Raw genomic sequence first — 23170 nt, 5'->3', positions numbered from 1 at the left:
GCTAGGATTGGGAAGGAAGCAGCCATGGCCTCAATTAAGTTACAGCCCCAGCATTTGCTTGGTGTGAAAATGGGAATCCAGGGCTGCTGAATTTGCTGGATTTGAACCCATTATCTTCCAAATGCAAGCTCAAAGCTATGTGACCCTAACTGCACAGTCAATTCACTCAGTGATTTCATATAGGCCTAAACTTCTCCTCACACAAAATCCTTCTAGTCAGAAAATCTACAGAACCTAACTCACTGACAATTTCAAAACACAATTTTCTGATTTCAATTGACTTTTGCCTTTATATTTAAAAATTATTCAAAGTCATTTATAAAATTATTATTATTCCATTGAAATCAGCAGTCTTTCCCAAATCTAGTAGCATAATTTGTTTTGCAACAGTATTACAGATCACATCAGCTCAAGAGACAACACAATGCCTTCGCACTACAACTAATGGTTTTAGTCAGACATTTCAACATCAGTGTCGCGTATCATAGCAAGTGTTTTACACTCAAGTAGTATGGACAAGTGAAGTGTACAGCTAACTGCAAGAATCAGTACACACACGCACACATTGAAATTAATCAATTAAGATTAAAATCCCCAACCTGGCCGGGAATCGAACTTGGGCGTTGGACCCAAGACCAGCACACTAACCATGGAGCCGGTCAAGGTAGGTACTTACACATAGTTATCAAACTCTTCTTGTAAGAGTGCCACTTCTTCTTCAATAACCTCTTTATCTTCCTGATCTGCCACCTGGCAGGCTACGTCTCCTTGCTCCAGAGCCTTCTCTAATTTCTGCTGACCCTCTTCCTGCTCACTCTGAAGGACCTGTAGAGCACACAAAAGTAACCGGGTTCAAGTGTCCTCACAGCGTTACAACATAGACAGATAATCAAAGAAACTAAAATCCTGTCTTACCTTGAGTTGGGACACTTTGCTGCTAAGAGACTCCTTATCCCCAGTGGGCTCCGAACACTTGCTCAGCTTCTCCTTGGCTGCTCGGATCCACTGCATGAAATCGTTGCCTGCATCAATAAAGGCCTGGTGTTGTTCGACGGTTTCCTTCTGCTTGGCATAAAGTTCTTTAGCCTGCTTGCTGAGAGTCTCGTATTTACTGGAGATTTCAGATGCAGGAGCTGCCTGAAGTAAATCTTCTGCTTTAGATGTCACTGACTGAATCATAGGCTCAAAGGATACAATATCCTGCACTATACTGCTTGTCTGTCGTAGAGTGGCTTTGCGTTCACCAATACCAAGAGCACTGAGTCCTGCGGCTGGTCCTTTCTTGGGTTTTGTTACCTGGATAGAACACATACAGTTACATTACTATGGTTGATGTTCAAGAAATAAACAAGTGTATCTTTCTTTATCCATACATTTATCTCAAAGCTGTCTGATCTCTTATAAAATGAAGCAATTAGGAAACAACAACATAATAATAATTGATTAGTGTTTGCAGATGACATGGCAGTACTAGCAAAAGATAAAGAAGTAGCCCAAATAATGCTAGAAAAATTACATTAAATCACGGAGAGAACAGGACCCAGGATTAGATTTCACGTGAAATAGAATACAAACATGATAAACAAAAGCATCTGGGAAAGTCCAGAGGTTGGATAAATTTAAATAATTTGGTGAATGGATCCAGCTGAATGGGCCTGATAAAGAATCAAATAAAGGAAGGGGCAGAAAGATGGATCTAAGATGGGCAAAGATAAGAGAATATACCATCAGTAGTTTCCCGTGGACCAAAGTAGTGTCAAAATCAAAGAAAATAATAATAAAAAACCAAACCCCATGTTGCAACAGCCCAAATGACCAATTCTCATCCCGAAGGGGCGTGCAGATTATGAGGTGTCATGCAGTCAGCATGACAAATCCTCTCAGCTGTTATTCTTGGCCGCCATCTTACTAACACATAGCTCCTAATTGTAATCACGTAGGCTGAATGGAATCGAACCAAGGGTCTCGGGGTAAGAGGCATGCACGCTACCCCTATACCACACTGCTTGCATAATAATAAAAATAATAATAATGATTATAATAATAATAATTGCTTCCCACTTCAAGACAAAAGATCTATCAAGATGGCCCCTTGGTGAATGTTGAAGCACCTGCTTTCCTGATGAAGCTAGGAAGAAGAAACAAGCTTGTTGGGGGCTGAGAAAAAATGGATATGGAAGAAGAGGGATTCCTGCAAAAAGAGGTAATTTATTTTAAGATGACAGTGCATGAAGATTTGGAGTTTATCCTTGTCCTCTTGTGCTTCCATGTTTGTCTTCATCTCCTTTTCTATTGCTCCCTCTTCCCACTCTAACCTGTCATAGTGCTTATCCTTTTATGTGATTTTATTCATGCTCCCATTTCTCTTTGTATAACTATATAAATGTCTGAAGCCTATGAATTGAAAAAAGGAAATTATTACTGCTGCCTATTTAATTTTACAGAGTAATCTGTTTTTAAGAATATCAAAGAAGTCAAGAAGTTAGGAAGGAATGTAGGAAAACACACAAAGGATTAATATGACAGGCCAGAGTAGACTGAATGAACAACATAAAGAGAAAGCCTGACAAACACAAGAAAATGTGAAGTATAAAAATTAAGGGGTTTACAGAGGTGGTAAAAAAAATGAGGAATAATAGGAAAACACAGAAGGTATGCAAAGTTACAAAACTGAGATTTTTTAAGATCATAAAAAGGAGGTGAAACCCAATGAGTAGTCTCGAAGACTACAGTGGTAATAATGGTAATAGAGATGTTTGTTTAAAGGAGATAACCAAAAGATATCTTCAATAAGAAAATATTAGAGGTTATACAATTAAAAAATATTCAAAACTACAGGAATGATAAAAACAGGACTGTCATTAACATGTTATGGAGTATCTTTTAAGAAGTAATGAAAATACATAAGGAAGAAAACTGCAATAAACTGATTAAAAAATATTAAATAACTCACCTTGTGTTCGCAGACCTGTTGCAGTTTGGCCTCACGATCGGTGATCCATTGTTGCAGCTGTGAGTACGATGAACTATAATCTGCCCACTGCAAGAGACTTGTTTCCAAATGGACCTTGGCTGTAGAAATCTTACGGACCAGCCTGTCCCACTCAGCCTGGAGATCTTTCAGCTGTGAATTGATGGTGTCACGGCCATCAGAACGAGTATTACGCAACACTTTTTCACCACAGTTCACAGTGGCATGCACTAGGTTCTGACCCTCTTCACGCTTGCGAAGAAGTTCCTACAAACCATCAAAAGCGTAATATTATATCTCGAGATACTATTTCATAAAACCATATGTGCTTGAAAAAAATCTTTATTATTTTTCATTACCATCTTTTGTGAATATTAATATGTATAATTTGCAGCAATACAGAAAACGTTTTATAATTGTGTGTCATCGTACTTTCTCTCACAGGTGATATAATGCTTACCTGCACCTGGTCAAGACGAGCCTGGAGCTCCTCGCGGTTGCTGCTAGCAGATGAGGCACCACAGTCCCATACCACTTGCTTAGCATTCTCTATCCAGGCCTTGGCCTTTTCTAGATTCTCCACATACTGTTGATGCTGTTCAAGATTTGTCTCCACTTTTTTCAGCACATCTTTTGCCAAATTTACTTGCACCTGGAAAAACAAATAAGTGTAAAACACTAACTGTTCTTTTGCACTCATGAACACTAACTAATGTGGACAACAAAAACTTACAATTAACATGAAGGTGTTTTAGGAGGGGGAATAAAAAATAATAAATAAACATAAAAACAAACCTGCTAATTCAATGTTTTATGACAGGAATGTTTTTTTTACAAGTTGTTTTATGTAACACCGGCACAGATAGGTCTTATAGCGATAATGGGACAGGAAAGGGCTGGGAGTGGGAAGGAAGCAGCCATGACCTTAATTAAGGTACAGCCTCAGCATTTGCCTGGTGTGAAAATTGGAAACCACAGAAAACAATCTTGAGGGCTGCCGACAGTGGGGTTCAATCCCGCTATCTCCCGAATACTGGATACTGGTCACACTTAAGCGACTGCCGCTATCAAGCTCGGTAGGCATGTTTATAATCAAGTTCCAATGTAATTTGGACATGTTGCAGTAGGAATGTGAAAGTTATACGTTTTGCAGTAAGATTTAGTTCTTGACAAATTATCAAAGAATGCCTCTATATATACTCTTTCAATAATGTTGTGTTTACTGAAAAAAGAAGTTTCAGATACTAAATTTTAAAAACATTTCTCATTCAAACTTAAATTCAGTATAAAGCAGAGAAGAAATTACGTACATTGATTACATCTTAAAGGAGTTACCATAGCATTTTCTCAGAGCATTAATCTGGATTTCCATTAAAGCTTACAAATAAGTACCTGTTCTCAGCAGAAGAAATTAAAGAAATCATTTTAATATTTCACTCTTTATACTGCAGAAGTTTTGAGAAACATAATTTAGATAATTCTCTTGTTCTTGTCTCTTTTAAATAAGCCATCTTCTTAACAAAAGGTGGCAATCATTGTGGCACACACATTTTTGTCCTGAGCTGTCCTAATAAACTGTTGTAGACTTAGACCCATTCTTTAGCCAAGAAGTCCCTCTCATGCCTTTTCCTCTCCTTCGATTTGTCTTTCCTTCTATTATCAGCTGAGGCAATTCATATCTTTCATACCTAAAACCATGACCAAGAAACATTGTTTTTTTAATGCTGTGAAGCAGCTCTATTTTTGATCATACTTTGTATTTCTTGGGTGGTCGTCCATGCTGTCTGAGGTATTTTCAATATATCGTCGTTGCTGGGACAAAACCTCCTATGTGATAATATTTTTTGAGATATACTGACCCGCAGCACATACATTATGAAGAGCGAGAATGCCTTGACAATATTCACACAATATTGCACCTTAGATGACGGAACCTTACCGGCCAAAGTTCTAAACTAAAATATTTCACATAGGAGGTTTTGTCCCGGCAGCGATGACATGTTGATATAACTAACCCACTTCTCATAACCTTTAGGTTTATGGTCCATAGCAGTTTTGAGCGTCCATGAATTCCACCACCCCCCCAATTATACACTGACTGAGCAAATGCAACACCAAGAAGGAGTGGTCAGAACTTTATGCCAATTGCAGGGTAGACTGACGTCACTGAGGTATGCTCATGATGTGAAATGCGCCGCTGTGCTGCGCACGTAGCGAACGATAAATGGGACACGGCATTGGCGAATGGCCCACTTCGTACCGTGATTTCTCAGCCGACAGTCATTGTAGAACGTGTTGTCGTGTGCCACAGGACACGTGTATAGCTAAGAATGCCAGGCCGCCGTCAACGGAGGCATTTCCAGCAGACAGACGACTTTATGAGGGGTATGGTGATCGGGCTGAGAAGGGCAGGTTGGTCGCTTCGTCAAATCGCAGCCGATACCCATAGGGATGTGTCCACGGTGCAGCGCCTGTGGCGAAGATGGTTGGCGCAGGGACATGTGGCACGTGCGAGGGGTCCAGGCGCAGCCCGAGTGACGTCAGCACGTGAGGATCGGCGCATCCGCCGCCAAGCGGTGGCAGCCCCGCACGCCACGTCAACCGCCATTCTTCAGCATGTGCAAGACACCCTGGCTGTTCCAATATCGACCAGAACAATTTCCGTCGATTTTTTGAAGGAGGCCTGCACTCCCGGCGTCCGCTCAGAAGATTACCATTGACTCCACAGCATAGACGTGCACGCCTGGCATGGTGCCGGGCTAGAGCGACTTGGATGAGGGAATGGCGGAACGTCGTGTTCTCCGATGAGTCACGCTTCTGTTCTGTCAGTGATAGTCACCGCAGACGCGTGTGGCGTCGGCGTGGAGAAAGGTCAAATCCGGCCGTAACTGTGGAGCGCCCTACCGCTAGACAACGCGGCATCATGGTTTGGGGCGCTATTGCGTATGATTCCACGTCACCTCTAGTGCGTATTCAAGGCACGTTAAATGCCCACCGCTACGTGCAGCATGTGCTGCGGCCGGTGGCACTCCCGTACCTTCAGGGGCTGCCCAATGCTCTGTTTCAGCAGGATAATGCCCGCCCACACACTGCTCGCATCTCCCAACAGGCTCTACGAGGTGTACAGATGCTTCCGTGGCCAGCGTACTCTCCGGATCTCTCACCAATCGAACACGTGTGGGATCTCATTGGACGCCGTTTGCAAACTCTGCCCCAGCCTCGTACGGACGACCAACTGTGGCAAATGGTTGACAGAGAATGGAGAACCACCCCTCAGGACACCATCCGCACTCTTATTGACTCTGTACCTCGACGTGTTTCTGCGTTCATCGCCGCTCGCGGTGGTCCTACATCCTACTGAGTCGATGCCGTGCGCATTGTGTAACCTGCATATCGGTTTGAAATAAACATCAATTATTCATCCGTGCCGTCTCTGTTTTTTCCCCAACTTTCATCCCTTTCGAACCACTCCTCCTTGGTGTTGCATTTGCTCTGTCAGTCAGTGTAAATAAGATAGTTGGATTGGCCATTGCTAGGGGAATGATCATTGATCATGTCCAGAGGAATTGCCTCTTATTACTCTGAATGTGACCTCAGTGTGGTACTAAGGGAGCAACAATGACACTGGCGATAAAGAAGATGATGCAATGAAAACATAATTTTAATTGGTAATAGAACATAAAACTCTTCTCGTTCTTCTCCAGCATGATTAGTCTTGCTGAGACATATGATGTAGATCTGTCTCCTTCATTCATGTCAGTTGTTTTATGTCACACCGATAAAGACAGGTTTTATAGTGATGGGATAGGAAAGGGCTGGGAGAGGGAGGGTATTTCTTTTTTTTTTTTTACAATTTGCTTTATGTCAGAGTGGGGAGAAATCTACCGTGCCTTAATTAAGGTAGAGTCCCAGCATTTGCCTGATGTGGAAATGGTAAACCATGGGAAACCTCCTCAGGGCTACCGACAGTGGGATTCAAACCCACTATCTTCTGACTGCAAGTTGACAGCAAGAAAGGAATTGACCATGGCTTTAATAAGGTACTGCCCCAGCATTTCTCTAGAGTGAAAATAGGAAACAATGTAAAACCATATTCAGGACTGCCGACAATGGGGTTCGAACCCACTATCTCCCAAATGCAAACTGATAGTTACATGACGCAAACTGTGCATTCAACCTGTTTGGTTTCTGTTGTACACTAAGTTGTCCTCCAAGCTCATTTCTTTAAGATCCAAGATAGAACCCCTCCAACTCCTCTGAGGTCTACCTCATCTTTGGTTCCTGGGAGGCATATCTAAGAGACTTCTTCCCACATTAGTCACTTCCTTCACCAACTTAGTCTTGACTCCAGAATCTTGTCTTTACTACTGGTCAGCTTTCCAGTCCAGCATAGTTTGATTTCTGAATTTTACTTTCTCCAGCTTTCTTTCAGATGCTTGTCATTGGCCCTGTTCGCACATTATACATTAAGGCAGGACGAATCACACCCTTATAAATAAATAGAACCACAATTCTCTATGTTTATTAATTGGTTGTCTTAAGTACATCTATTAACATGTTCATAGAAACATAACTCACCTGATATCTGGAGTTGAGATGTCGCAGCTGATTGTTAATATAAGTGTCAAGATGTGATGTCAGTAATACAGCAGCAGACTTGTTGAACTTATCAATCTGTTCTTGACCCTTTTCCAAGCGGTCCATGATATCCTGGAAAAAAGAAAATATTCTATCAAAACTGCATCCAGTCTGAGATGAAGCTGAACTTGACATCAAAGATGTTACAAGCTATAAATGTATGTTACACAGCTATGTACAGTATAGTAGGTGCAGGCTTATATCCACTCCATTTTAGAACTGGGTAGTTGCAACTGTTTAGAAATCTGAGGTTCAAAAACTGGTGCTAAAAGTTTCTATCCTGAGTTTTGCTTTCCCTTAACAGCAACCACATTCAATGGGATCGTACTTGATTTCAAGTCTGGGGGCACCAACACTAATTCTTTGTTGGGCACTAGCTTTACAGGGAAGTGGGAACAGGAGAGGGATAAGAGAGCTGCTTTACAGTTTCTTTCCACAGTACTGCCAACGAAAGAAAGTGAAACAAATGGAGAAAAGTAGTAAATTGAGCTCAGTCTGAACAGTATTTACTTCATATGTGTGTGTTTGTTTGTTTCAAACATGCAAAAGAAGAGGAAAAGAAATAGTAATGAAAAAATGATATTAAATTCTGTTTGGAAAAATCAAACTATCATAAATATGTCTTTCAATAAAATGTGAGATGTCATGTTACCTAGCAAGCGTGCAGGCTGTGATGTGAAGTGTTGATGGATGGCCATGACATACAGATCGACGGCCTGTGCAGCTCTCAAGGTACTGTTGCTAGGCAACATCGCATCACACATTTTGTTACATGGCACTTTTTCATTACACAAAATTTTGATGAACTCCAGCTTTAAGAGATAAGCCTATTCATGTATAAAAAAAGAGGCAAATGTAAAGACGTGCAGTGTTGTAGATAACTGTGACTCTCTTGCAATACTCTGCAGTCCCGAGGATGAAAGTTTTGAAATACAGTAATGCAACAAAACTGTACCCTATGTAGGGAATCACAATTATGCATTGTAATACTTTGCTTTTCATATTAAATATGAAGCCCCTAAAGAGACAAAAAGATCAAGATATTAACCATGTGCAAGGTGAATTAATTATGAGAAAGCTTGTGATAGATGATATAATAATAGATCCTATTTTGAGGAAAATTATGTGTTTTGTGCAAATATGACAATTTGATATTTTACTCTGGTATATATATTTGTTGTCCGCCTCTGTGGTGTAGTGGTTAGTGTGATTAGCTGCCACCCCCGGAGGCCCAGGTTCGATTCCCGGCTCTGCTACAAAATTTGAAAAGTGGTACGAGGGCTGGAACGGGGTCCACTCAGCCTCGGGAGGTCAACTGAGTAGAGGTGGGTTCGATTCCCACCTCAGCCATCCTGGAAGTGGTTTTCCGTGGTTTCCCACTTCCCCTCCAGGCAAATGCCGGGATGGTACCTAACTTAAGGCCATGGCCCTTCCTTCTCTCTTGCTTGTCTATCCCTTCCAATCTTCCCATCCCCCACCAAGGCCCCTGTTCAGTATAGCAGGTGAGGCCGCCTGGGCGAGGTACTGATCATTCTCCCCAGTTGTATCCCCTGATCCGATGTCTGAAGCTCCAGGACACTGCCCTTGAGGCGGTAGAGGTGGGATCCCTCGCTAAGTCCGAGGGAAAAGCCAACCCTGGACAATAAACAGATTAAGAAAGAAAGATATATATTTGTAACTCTTACTTAATATCTAAGATACTGAAATGATCTTCATTAACTAGCTGGAATCACAGTAGCCAGACTGATTATCTAATTCATATAATCATTTCAACAGAACTACTGAAAACTATGTGTCAGCAGAACCCACACTAGCATTGGAGTGGTCAAAGCACATTCCAGTTTCAGTAGTGCAGGCTCTCTATATGAGGTTGACTGAAACCTACTAAATGAGGACCTGGAAACAGAGCATCAAACTTGCTTACTTTGTAAAGCTGAACACAATACAACTCAGCGACACTCACACATCATCAATCCATTTCTACAGAACTAGATAAGACTGATGGGCAAATGTGTAGTGCACCACTTATATGAATCAAACAGCAAAATTAATATATGTACAGACTTTCTACAGTATTTGTAAGAAACAGGAAACTCCTTCAAGATCATCAGCACATACTGCTTTTGCTTGCGATGCAAAAAGGTTAATTGAGTCATATAGAGATATGAACATGAAAAGGATCAAACATAATGACAGATCAATGGAAAAAGAGGGAGCAATAGAAAGAGAAGTCAAAGACAGACATGAAAACATGAAAGGACATGGACAATCTCCGCATCTTCATACACTGCCATCTTGGAACAGATTGGCAGTGGCAGTCCTTTTGTTTTTTCATATCTGTCCTTCTCTTCTCTTTCTATTGCTCCCCCTTCTTGCACTGACCTATCGTTGTGTTTGTCCCTTTACCATTTACGTTCCTATCTTTACACAAGTTGATCCGACACTTGTCCGTTCCTTTCTATTACTTATACAGTATTATCCCATTGAGATCCTTCTTGGCATAAAAATGTCTTAGAGCTGGGGATAATCTGAAAATTTGTGTAACAAAATAATGTTATGTACCAAGATATAGGACAGAAGTGTTACTTAACAACCGTACAGGCTGTGATGTAAAGTATGGATGGATGGCCAGACAGTGTTACCTAGCAACTGTGCAGGCTTCTTGTTAGTATTTCATATAGTTAATTTATTGTTTTAAAATATAATTATTAATTTTGTTGTTTTTGTTACATAATTTATGTTTTAATTTCACTTCATTGCTGTACTACTGTAAGCAGACACTGCCCATTACCACCTGAATATCTCTCAATAATGATAATAATAATAATAATAATAATAATAATAATAATAATAATAATAATAATAATAATAATAATAATAATAATAATAATAATAATAATAATAATAATAATAATAGTAATCACCATCATCATCATCATCATCATCATCATCATCATCATCATCATCTAGTGATATGTTTAAATGTCCTGTTACTAATTTGCAAACATTATCAGTTAAAACATTCTGTGTATTACAAACAGCAGTTACCTTCATTTCTTGCACTTGCTTGGTCTTCTCCTGTACTGTACCAAGAAGGGCTGTCTTCTGTGCCTTTACTAGGATGTCGATTTGCTGTAACCAGTCAGATAAACGCTCATATTCTTCTTTGTAGTCTCGCCACTGTATTACCGTAGCTTCCAGCTGTTCCTTCTGTTGTTTGATTTCTGAAATAACAATATTCTAATAGTGAACTTAGCAGAGGAAGAAATAAACTTAATCTTTATCCAGTTTTTGAAAATAATGGAGTGGGGTAAAGGTCAATAACAAAAGAAAGGATGGACCAAAATAAAGGTATCTAATGTTCAGGCCTTGAAATACCCTAGACTTATGAATTAGCTGGCATGAAATCTCAGAGCGCATTTGCAAGAAAAAAAGATGGGTAACTAATTTATTGATGGCTGTACAGTGAAACTCGAATTCTATAATGAAAAGCAGGGGTAGTTCTTGTATTTACTTGCTAATTTTCTCAACTTCTTATCATGTTTTAATCTCAAAAAGTGGAATGATGGAAAATTATGGACAATTAATTTTGAATCTAAAATACTGATGGAGTTCTGCCACTTTTCCTTGGTACAATTCTTTGCCAATTGCTGGCATATACAAGTCCTCCTTTAAAGATAAAGGTTATTTCTGCAAGATTCCTATATATTTTCTTTTCTTTGTAATCCATGGCACCATTATATTGGCCTGATTTTGAACCCTGAAATGATAATGCTGTCTTCTTCACACACAGCAACATGTGATGACTGTACGCAAAATTTGCGTGCTGCAGTAAGATTGTAATTATTTCCTGTGAATGCAATCACTGTTATTTAAAATTGTGTTTTAACTCCTGATTTTCTTACCCATCACTAAGCATTATTCACTTGGGAATCACTTAGCATAGAGGCTGGTTGGATCCTCTAAAAGCACCACTAAAGGTAATGTGGTTATAAGAAAATTGGAAAAACCTACAGCAGCACCATGTAAAGCATCCAAGGTATGATGAGGAGCATTAGTTTGTCATTGCTTCCCTCACACTATTCACTTACATATGTAAAAATATTTGCACAGATACTGGTATATGTTATAGACCAAGTGCTTGTTTCCCATGTGGTTTCTAGAAGCTTGCCGAGTTTCCCCGTTATGCTGTGTTGCCGTTTGCACTTCTGAGATGCTGCCTACAAACTGACAACCAGCTGTTTGAAGCAATAGTTGTTTTCATGACCTCACATTTCACATTAAAATAAGTACAAGCCACACTGTAGATGAGAAACTTTTACATAATCAAGGCAAGAAAATTATGCAAATTTTTATTTTCCACCAAATTTTCATCTTAAAATTAAGGGTGGGAAAATTACATGGGTAAATATGGTAATCGACAACATTGTTAGTAAAATATATCACAATGTTCTTTGACAATGTAGATTTTAATATTGTAATGTGAAGTGAAGAAAACCACTTTGATACATGTTAAGGGCAGTTAACAATGAAAGGAGTCTTGCGTCTGAGTAAGGTGGTGGAATGCTCCTTCAACATGGATAAGCAACCGAAGGGACATATGCAAACACCAAAATGCTGGTCCCCACAGGTGTCCAGTTGGTAATTTTTATTCTCTGCATCACATCTCTTCAGCATTGACATAACCTAGTAAGTTGAAAGTCTATTTCAAATAAAAATTATCTCTGCAGACTGAGGACCTGTTAGAATGATCACATTAAAAATACTAAAAAGGGGTAGGAATATTAGCACTTACCTTTGAAAAGTCCTTCAAAGTTCTCCCTGAGTGCCCGGATCTCATTCCTGATAATTTCCTGACCCTGAGGAGACGTGCTTGCAATGACCACCTCTCCTGTGTGCTGTAGGTGCTCCACAAGAAGCTCCCCTTGGGCCTGTTTGTTGAGAAGAGCCTCGAGGGGTGCCACCACATTCTCAATTGCTAGCTTGTCGCTAAGAGAACGTTGTTTCATGGAAGGTATCTTTTCACGTGCTCGGCTCAGCCAGCCAATCAGGTCATCGTAAGCTTCTTTGTAGAGGCGATGGTCCTTGCATTGGTCTTCACGTTCACCCAACAGGTTCTGTAGAGAGAATTGACATTTACCATTTTTTATGATGATAACTGATGTAGTAAAACTTAAAAGGTAACAGCTCCAAGAAATAAGAACAATATTGCTTTTACATCACACTAATTAATTAATATGATAGTTTCTGGAGATGCAGAGATGCCAGAACTTTGTCCTGCAGGAGTTTTTTAATGTACTTGTAAATCTAATGACATAAGACTTACATATGTGAGCACCTTCCATTACCACCGGACTGAGTCAGAATCAAACCTACCAACTTGAGCTTAGAAGGCCAGTGCTCTTTCATCTGAACTACTCATCCTGGCCAGCAGCAGACATTCAAGGAAATGAAATGTTAGTTACTTTTCAGCTTATCTCAGTGATTTTGAGGTTACTACAGTCATAGGCTCATTTTCGGTTTTTACCAAAGGTTAAATGTCGGGATGCCCTTCCTTATACCACATGATTTTCCAGGTAAATTTGTTTTTAAAAACATTATTATTATTATTAATATTATTGTTATTATTTGTATTAATTAATTATTTTAATATCAAGTGATAAGCCAAACATTTTAAGTAAGTTGTGTATTTCTTTCAGAGGAATCTCATACCACCCTGAAACAGCATTGAACTGATGCACGTAACCACAACCTATTCACTTTTCTTCCATTTTATCAGCTAAATGAGAGAAACCTGTCCTATATCATCCTGCAATGAAGCAATGAAAATGAAATGGCAAAATTTATATTTACTTTTTTGGTGTCCAGTTTCCAGTCAAACAACGAACAGGACATTAGAAAGTTCTGGGATATCCTACAGATTATAATACTGTACTAACTTGTCAGCTCAAGCTGAAATAACAAATCACTAGCTTACCTTGATTTTCTCAGCAAGCTTGTCAAATTTGTTGAGTATTCCCTGAGCTTGGGTTGCAGCATGGCTCTGTTGACCACTGGCAAGCATTTCGGCAGCTTTGGCTTTCAGGCTGTCGACCTCAATCTTCTCACATCGTACTTTCTCCTCCAGGTTCTGCAAAGATATCTTGTTAGTGTCCTGCTCTGTTGTATCAGCATTTGTAATTACAAAAATATTTCTCACCTTAATACGCTCCAGCTGAGCTCTCTTCTCAGACATTGTGGTCTGGAACTCTGAGACTTCATCCGATACAGACTCCAGGAACTCAACTGTCTTACCGAGCTGATGAATTTGCTCCAGGAAGCCTGACCACCGATGAATTGAGTCATCAAGTATTGTCTATAAGAAAAAAAAAAAATAGCAATGAGATCATCAGTCTGCTTTATTTTATATAATGAACTTTTTTGATACAGATCATCACATCAAGCTAATGTCTAAAGAACTTATGCTGAATGTTACAGAAACAAAATGATACTCTTCATGTCTGGTGAAAGATTACTTAAAAGAATTGATCAATAACAGAATTCAGGGTTGATCGATTTTCTCCTACATCATCTTTGCTTGTATCAGCCTCATTAGTTGATAACCTAATCTCACATATTTTTATCTGAAGACCCCATCATTTATTCATTCAAATGCAAAATGTAACAAAACATTTTAATTATTTTAATTACAGCTATTTTTCTACCCTTTTTTTTCCAACTGATATAATTCTCACTATTACTATACATTTAATGCTTCATTTAGTACCAAACTGATGTTCTTACAGAGACATAGGAGAGTCAAATTGTTGAACTGAAAAGGCTTCATTAACATATCAGTGGATCTCACATTTAAGTTCTCGTAAGTGCTAACTGTCCGGCTCCATGGCTAAATGGTTAGCGTGCTGGCCTTTGGTCACAGGGGTCCCGGGTTCGATTCCCGGCAGGGTCGGGAATTTCAACCTTCATTGGTTAATTTCACTGACGTGGGGGCTGGGTGTATGTGTCGTCTTCATCATCATTTCGTCCTCATCACGACACGCAGGTCGCCTATGGGAGTCATATCAAAAGACCTGCATCTGGCAAGCCGAACTTGTCCTCGGACACTCCCGGCACTAAAAGCCATACGCCATTTCATTTCATTTCAGTGCTAACTAACTGTTCTGGGAGTGAATCCATACCATCCATACTCCCATATTGCCCTACATACGCCTATAAAACGTTCTCATTCATCTTGGACTGTTACATGATTTAGCATCGTGTTCAGGAGTAGATGAAAATATTTATCATATGTCCTCTATTTTCCTTGTATTTAACTTCTATTTATGTATTTTGTAGCAATTTGTAAACAGATGGTATTTTTAAATGAAATGTTTGGTCTTCATTCCTGCTGCCCAGGCTTACAGCATGCTACAGAAATGTAGATTGAAAGTGGAATTTTCAGTTTTATATCAAAGATCAAACTTCAGGAACACAGAAGGAACTGTACCACTACTTCAATTCATCCTGGCCAGCAAATTACAAAACATGTTCTCTCAAATTACTAGATTCTTGAGAATATAATCACAACACCTTAACAGCTGCTGAACCACATAGATGCTTTTCTTCCCACAACGGAATCAAGACCTTTCTTTGAAACACCATGTTACAGCTACAGCTTAGTGGCTTTGCTATACTCTCACAGTGAGTAGAATACAGTCGCCAATATCAAGGCATTGTACTGTAAAGTCACTGACAAATTCTGCATTAGAAAACAGAAACATATGAATCTCATTTTTCATTAATGGGTGAGTACTATAGTTACATTTTTGTGGATTTATTTATTTTTTATTCTTAAAAATTGTAGCACATTTCAGGATGAGTTGCCATATTAAAACTTAGAACATGGCGCATTCAATATATAATCAGAAGATGACTAGATGATAAGTAGAATTAGATTAATAATAATAATGTTATTTTGTTTTACGTCCCACTAACTACTTTTACGGGTTTTCAAAGATGCCGACGTGCTGGAATTTTGTCACGCAAGAGTTCTTTTACGCACCAGTAAATCTACCGACACGAGGCTGACGTATTTGAGCACCTTCAAATACCACCGGACTGAGGCAGGATCGAACCTGCCAAGTTGGGGTCAGAAGGTCAGCGCCTCAACTGTCTGTGTTACTCAGTCCGGCTAGAATAAGATTGGACAAAGATGAGCAAACTGTTACAAACCTTGATCTCCAGCATCCTTGATGCTAGGGCACTCCACTCCTCTTGTAGTTTAGCCAGCACCTGGTTGATGGCAGCATGGCCAGATGGTGCTGTATTAGCAAGGACTGTTTGTGCCAATTCAACTAGTCCTTGAACCTTGGTGAAGCCTTCTTCTTTGTATAGCAGCAAATCCTGGAGCAGATCATTGTTTTAATAGTGTGATTCACTCAACCAAATTATTATAGAATATGAAATTGTGTGAGGGGCTCGACAGATTGTGCTTCCTTTTTTTGTTTTTTGGAGAAAATGAACCATGTACAGTTTTGCTTACATATAGAGAACATCTATGGAGGAAATATGTGATAATAAAAGAAATACAGATACTACTACATTTAAAAATACACAATGAGAAGCTGAGTTCATGATTTATCTCACATACCTCAAGATAACTTATTTCATACAGCAGAAATATGGATAATTTGAAAGGTACCTGAATAGTCTCCAGTTTTCCCTCCAGGTCCTTCTGAGAAGAAGCACTGAGGTCCGAGCAGTAGGAAAGCTTATTTTTGATATCCTCCAACCATTGCGTGCACTCAGCAATGTGGCTGTCGAACTCCTGGTGACTGGTGACATACTGGTGCCACCGTGCAGTCAAGTCCTGAAACACACCCATGCCAACATTAATAGAGATACTTCCTTTGAGAAAAAGTATTAATTTAATTCACTTTTGCCTATTCTATAGAGGAAAGAAAAGACAGATTTGCAAATTTCGATATTTTACTATGTGGGCTTGAAATTTGTGTGTAAATAAGTCTGTTGTATCTCCTTTTACCTCATTCCTCATGTTGTTTAGAACTACAAACCCATCCAGAAATGAAAATATAACTACACTGCACTGTACTATTAGCATAGCAAAGAAACCATTAACAGAAATGGGTTTAATAACTGCAATACCAGTTATAGATACAAATGTACAAATTCCATAAACGAAAATGCAATTGATGTTACAACACGTCTAATAAAACCAAAATATTAAAAAAATGGATATAAGCAGGAGAATACAAATGGAAAGTGCTTTCTATCACAATGTGAGAAACTTGCTGTGGAATAAAGATATACTAATGAAGACTAAGGAAATGATGTGCAAGACATACTCTATCCTACAACAACATATGGAGCAGAAATTTGACCTATGAAAAGGAAAAGAGATAAAAGTTGTATCCAGGTAGTTGAAATAATGTTTTTGAGGAACATCATTCAGAAGACAAAAAAAAGTACAGAGTTAAAAATGAAGACATACAGAAACCAATTAAAGTGGAGAAACTGCAAGCTAAGGTAAGAGAGGTTTAAGGGAAGTTCCCTATGATGCAATTATTCATAAAAGCTTTCTTCAGTTTATCCTGGTTTTTCAAAAATGTTGAACAACTCTGGCACATTTTGGTTTTAAAAATCAAGCAAGATGATATCGTGATCACAGCTACAGAAACTTCTGTTTTACATGAAATCTAAACATCAGGGATATCAGTTTTTGTTTTTAAAATTCCACATGCAATGGTTGGATTCAAATGAAAATGGCTGCAGCAACAGATATATCTGATAAAGACGTATGAAATATGGTGAAGCAAGCATGATGGACTGGAAGTTGGAAAACAAGCATTATTTTGTACATGTATCTGGTAAGCTAGCACATATTTATACTTATTTACGAAACAGTTGGAACAATTTGCTCATATGAATTAATAGTAAATACAGTATCATAATTTCAAGAAAAAATATTTCAGTGCAAATGTCACAATAGAAAATGTTTGTTTTATTCTATTCTCCATAACATGTATTGAGCCATACTGTAATTCTCACCTTGACTTTATGAGACACCTGCTGGTACTTGAATCCCAGCTCAGAGATGAGAGAGCTACGAGTGCTCACACTGCCCTTGTATAGCTGCTGGGCTCGCTCAGTAACAGCATCCATCTCAAGCTCCTTGGCACGCACCTCACCTTGCAGATTCTGGAACAATATGTGCAGATAAGGGAACTGTACATCTATGATCAACAGGTCTTATAAGATAATGATCAACTAATATTCAATTTAATAGTAATAGTCAGTTTGTCATAAAATTGAAGGTCATTTTAGGTTCCATTATAAACGACAAAAAAGTATTAACTTTCCACTGCTGAATTCTTAGACAAGTTGGCATGACCCCAGTGCTGGATTATTTCTGACAACAAACTCAACACAGAATGTCACCAATTTGAACATAAAATACAAGCAAATAGTATGATGTCTTAATTTGACCACCCTATCCAGTTTCATAGCAATCACTGTAATCACCCCGCATGTTCGAAGCAATTCCAATATCATACATACCAATATACATCATCATCATATGGCCTCAGCTACCGTGTGCAAGCATTTTAATTTGACATCCTCTGGCTGCTTGTTCCTCAATTTCAACATTCCGTTTTACTCTCGGCCTACTAGAAGGCGGAGTTAACCAAATCTCTTGGGTATCTATGGCTGAGTTTTTGATGAATTCTGTCATGTAAACACCAAGTGTGTCCCCAGAGACCTTTTACATTCCAACATTGTACAACATGGAGTGTCGGTGGGCTTTTTTCCGCCCTTCAAAAATCTGACTACCTCTGCCACATTTGAACTCGCTATCTTGGGATCAGAAGACAGATACTCCACGACAGATCCACAGACGAAGCGTCATAGACTGTTACGACTTTAATCATTGAGTCTTCATGCCTTTTTTGAATTAACTAAGAGTCTTAAACAGTCCTCTGATTGTAACTAGGGCTGTAGCTTTGTCCAGTTCTACACCTCACACCTTTAAATCATTACAAATCGAGTCTAACCATTGTCGCCTTGGCCTCCCTCTACTTCTCTTGCAATCCATGGCCAAGTCCATTATTCTCCTAGGTAACCGACCCTATTCTATTTGCCTTACATAGCCCAACCACCAAAGGTGGTTCGTATGAATAGTTTCATCCATCGAATTCATTCCTAACTTAGGATTTCTTTCCTGCATTGTGAGTACCTTCCTGCCATTCTACCTATCTGTACCAATAATCATTCTTTACTCTCACGTCTGTTACCTCCACCCGATGTATTAGAGGTGGAGGATCTTACCTTGAGGAACTCAAGTTGCTCCTTTTTCTCCTCAGCTGTATCTTTGAGGTCCACAGCATGCAACTTGGTGTCAGTCTCTCTGATCCACGATAAGCACTGATCCTTAAGAGTCTCATATTCATTCCATTGTTGTAACTTTGCGTCCAGAGCCTCAATGGTGGACCTACAACAAGACCACCAAAACACATAAGTACTAGAGACAAGAAGAAAGTAAAGTGAAGGAAACTGAGTCCAGGTGTAGTATACAAATCTAACGTAGTCAGTTCACAGATATGATATGCATACAAAAAGATTACTCTTAAGCTTAATACCAGTTATTCTTTGAACATGCTTCACAGTTTATGTCTCTTTTGCACTTTTTCTTAGAAAAGGTGTCCTTTCCAAATTGTATCTTTTCCTTAACCCTAGAACTGGCAACTGTTGAATATTCGACACTTTGGTTCCTACTGTAGAGGCACTGTCAAATATTCGACATGCTCATATTTCTTCTCGTAATTTCCTCATATCTTCAACAGATGTCATGACAGTGTGCTTCTTTCCTTCTCGATGTCTACAACAATTGTGAGTTCACTTTCATTCATATTTACAACCTCTTTAGGTGCAGTTTCACAGAAATAAATGAGTGCAGTTTTCTGACGATCTGTTTGAGCGCCATTTCTGTAGTGTTTGTGAACAAACCTTCACGGGCTCTGCTATTCTATTTCATTTTATTTTGTAGTTTTAAGTTCAGTGTGAGTTATTTATTTCTGTATATATATTATTATTTGATTGATTATATGCATGGGCCGATGACCTTAGATGTTAGGCCCCTTTAAACAACAAGGAGCAAAATTATATGCATTTTTAGTACAATGTGTGTCTAAACATGGCATCCTCACTTCATTACAGAACATAAGAAATGAAGTAGTGTGAAATTTGTTGGAAGATGAAAGTGACAGATATGACTTTGAGATTTCTGAGAATGAACCGACAGATTCAGAATGAGATTTGGAATGTTCATCAGCTATTTTTTCCACATCAAATATCGGAAGTGATGACGAACCTCCCACAAAGCAACCTATCATAACAACGTGGTCTAAGGTCACGCCTTAAAATGAATGCATGCCAATACATTTTCCCTAATATTTTCAGAAATATAAATCTTAGAGTGATGAAACATTTGCTAGCATATTACAGGTACATTATTGACAATCTGTATATCTCAGTTTGTTTGTGGCATGTTCCAATTTTGTGTGCATATGATCAACATTTTATTATTATTTTGAATTTAGGAATTGCACTTTTTGAACAGACTGTAAATTTTCCAAGTCACATTGTCACCATGGCAATCCTTAGTGTATTAGTTTACGTAGATATGTAAAACTTCATAGATTTATCTCATGTCTTGCAGATATTTTGTATTTTATTTAGACCAGTAAAAGCTGCCAAATATGGCTGCCACCACAAGATTTAACATTGCCAGTTCTAGGGTTAACCACCTTGACTTGTTACCTTCATTCTGAAAGTTAATTTATATTACTATCATAACAAAGCTAAGTATAAAAAACTGGACTACAGATCTAGGAAGACAATACTTACTTGACAGCTGAGACAAGTCCCTCCCACTCTTGCTGGGATGAATCTATCTGAGATCGAATGTTCACTTGGCCAGATTCGATGGTTCCAGGTATCACTTTCTCTCCCAAAGAGCGGATCAACTCTATCCTCGGCTGCTCTTCTGGCAGGCTCATCTGAAGATTCTAAAAAAAAAAAAAAGGGAGGAATTATTCGTTATTTCAGAAACCTGAGGAGAAGTATATAAGACAGCCCACAACAGAGGCAGAACTTCACAAATGTGGAAGTACGTTGGTAAAGCAAATTAATTTTGGTATCAGATCATAATTTTTGTTTTATCTTGTTTGAAAATTGGGATCAAAGACTTAAAACTATTTGGTGGTAGAAAATTTTATCTCAATAACTGATTCAGAAATGGACAGTACAAGATCATTGTAAAGTTGCAATAAGCTACTCCTATCAGATTGAGTCAAACTGTTAAGTTCAATTCTGGGTGGATTCAAGTATGGCATTTTGCAACTAACACAGGGAGTGAAACATGCGATGGCATACTGTGCCATCCTCTTCCCGTACAGGGCGAACGAGTGGGGGAGCTCGACCATAGGAAAAACATTGCATGCTGGAGTAAGCATATTTGATCACCCTGTATTTATATCAGCATTCACACCACCATGCCCTTGAACAAATGGGAAGAAACAGCTTGCTATCATCTTATGTTTTGAAGCAAGAGCAGACCATCACACTGGAGGATGAAAAGAGCTGACAAACTGTTCACCAATATCCTCATACTCATTTTCAACAATTTTCATTTTCATTATCCTCATTACCAGAAAAATAACCAGTATATGGAATATATTGAATGCATCAGTTGGAATTCATTTACAAGCTAGCCAAAGTACAAGATATATTTCACTGATGGATTTATATTTAGCTATATCATAAAAATTGGGAACATATATTTTGGTGAATTATTGACATCAGGCAAGGAACATCCCCCACCATCGCTGCCATTGTTTTTAGATCCTCAATTACAGTTTATTATTTCTAGTGTGCTACCATCCAGAGAAGCAAGACACCATGACTCTTCAAAAGAAGCATTTATATTCTACCCAACAACAGTCAGTGGTTCCATGCAGCAGCAGTATAAGGAACTATGATGCTGTTGTTCATATTTACCAGAAGAGACATGGAAATATTTGTATTATGTGATGATTTACTTGTTAAGAAAACCAAGCCTCACCAGTACCAAGGCCCTGTATATGGCAGTAACCAATGCTCGGGCACTATGTTCAGTGTGTTAACAAAACTGAAGGTCATATCCATTTTGTTGTGTCGCAGCTTGTAAAGTTCACTCTATCTGACAATTTACTTTTAGGAAAATATGAAAATAAAAAATGGAGAGATAATAACAAAGAGGCAGCTACTAAGGAGTTGAAGATTCATACACTTTATGAGCAAGAAGTTGTAAAAAAACAAAAAAACAGACTGTCTTACCTTCAGTCTCTCTAGGTTGGTGTGCAGAGAGATCCGTTCCAGCTCTGTGTCTCCCCATAGGAGGACAGTATTGTGAGTGGCATCTAGCCACTCCTGAGTGTCCATCACTGCCTTGCTGTACTGCTGATGATCACTTACAATGGCTTCATAGCGTTCCACAAAGCTCTACAAATATTCACATCACTGTGTAAACAACTTAATCAACTAAATAAATAAATAAATAAATTATACAACCAATAGAAATTTGACATCACATAGAAATAAATGGTTTTCAAAGTCCCATGACTCTCAGGATAGAGAATACCGGTAAGTAAGATAGTTCTCAAAGTTCAGGCTAGTCATCAAGTACAGAGGTACCCTTTGATTTGAATAAGGTGAAGATTCAGTTCACAAAAACAGCATGGTTAACAATATTTAGAAGACATTGGCTATCTATCATCTCTTCTATGTGCAGACCACCCGCCAATGCAGCTGACCATCAGTCACTCCAACAGGATTGTGATACTGCATCGATCATTTTATTGAAGTTTAAATCTCAGTGCAAAAGAACAGATATCCTAAATATAGTATTCCACTAAGTTTCTCCAATCTCACTGCAAAAAAGAACATTCAATATCTAGGAAACATATAACAATTTTAGGTTCAAATAAAAACAAGTACATACTTTACTACACACCACAAGAAACAGCTGGAGTTTTGCTTAATGTTTCACTTATATCAAGAAAAGAATATTCAGCGAGTTTCTTACTGTTCTGAACAAAGCTATGAAAGTACTATCTGCGTCTGATGAGAAGTCGCAGCAGCTCAGTAGATATGGCACAAGTAACAGATATTACACTATCTAAGCTACAAACATTAGTCGTGAAGATTGTGTGCTCTCTGACACAGAGGCATGTTCATTATATAGTACTTGCAGTAAATGTGTATCTAAAGAACAATTGCACTACCACTTCAAAACTTCACAACAGCATCTCAGTTCGCAAGAGTCTTTGTGGACAGAACAGGCCTTCAGACTTGAGATAGGCGCCCATGCGCAGCAGACATACTTACCCCTCGCACCCCTTACGCCGCATCCATGCTACTTCTTGTCAGGATGTCTAATAATTGTATCTTACAAATGGCTCTGCTTATTGTGTATTCTTTATTCACATGTAGTTTTCTGATAGTATCAAACTAGGATAGTAGATA

At 38.8% G+C, this 23170-nt stretch overlaps 1 protein-coding gene across 1 annotated transcript in view; it reads right to left on the bottom strand.

Annotated features, from left to right (window-relative positions):
* Msp300 (Muscle-specific protein 300 kDa) overlaps positions 1-23170 on the bottom strand; it is a 589230-nt gene that overhangs the window by 207535 nt on the left and 358525 nt on the right. Inside the window, exons 47-61 of the mRNA XM_068229229.1 lie at positions 21983-22147; positions 20513-20673; positions 18935-19097; positions 17657-17806; positions 16290-16457; positions 15821-15991; positions 13809-13964; positions 13587-13739; positions 12405-12726; positions 10658-10833; positions 7550-7681; positions 3432-3623; positions 2954-3238; positions 916-1296; positions 677-825 (exon numbers count right to left, since the gene is read on the bottom strand). Of these exons, the coding sequence (XP_068085330.1) occupies positions 677-825; positions 916-1296; positions 2954-3238; positions 3432-3623; positions 7550-7681; positions 10658-10833; positions 12405-12726; positions 13587-13739; positions 13809-13964; positions 15821-15991; positions 16290-16457; positions 17657-17806; positions 18935-19097; positions 20513-20673; positions 21983-22147 (2924 nt within the window). The remainder of the gene's footprint in view (positions 1-676; positions 826-915; positions 1297-2953; positions 3239-3431; positions 3624-7549; positions 7682-10657; positions 10834-12404; positions 12727-13586; positions 13740-13808; positions 13965-15820; positions 15992-16289; positions 16458-17656; positions 17807-18934; positions 19098-20512; positions 20674-21982; positions 22148-23170) is intronic.

Source organism: Anabrus simplex, chromosome 9 (genome assembly GCF_040414725.1).
Source record: "Anabrus simplex isolate iqAnaSimp1 chromosome 9, ASM4041472v1, whole genome shotgun sequence".
Lineage (NCBI taxonomy): Eukaryota > Metazoa > Arthropoda > Insecta > Orthoptera > Tettigoniidae > Anabrus > Anabrus simplex.
The sequence above is the reverse complement of the archived record's forward strand: the minus strand, read 5'-3'. Positions and strand labels throughout refer to the sequence as shown.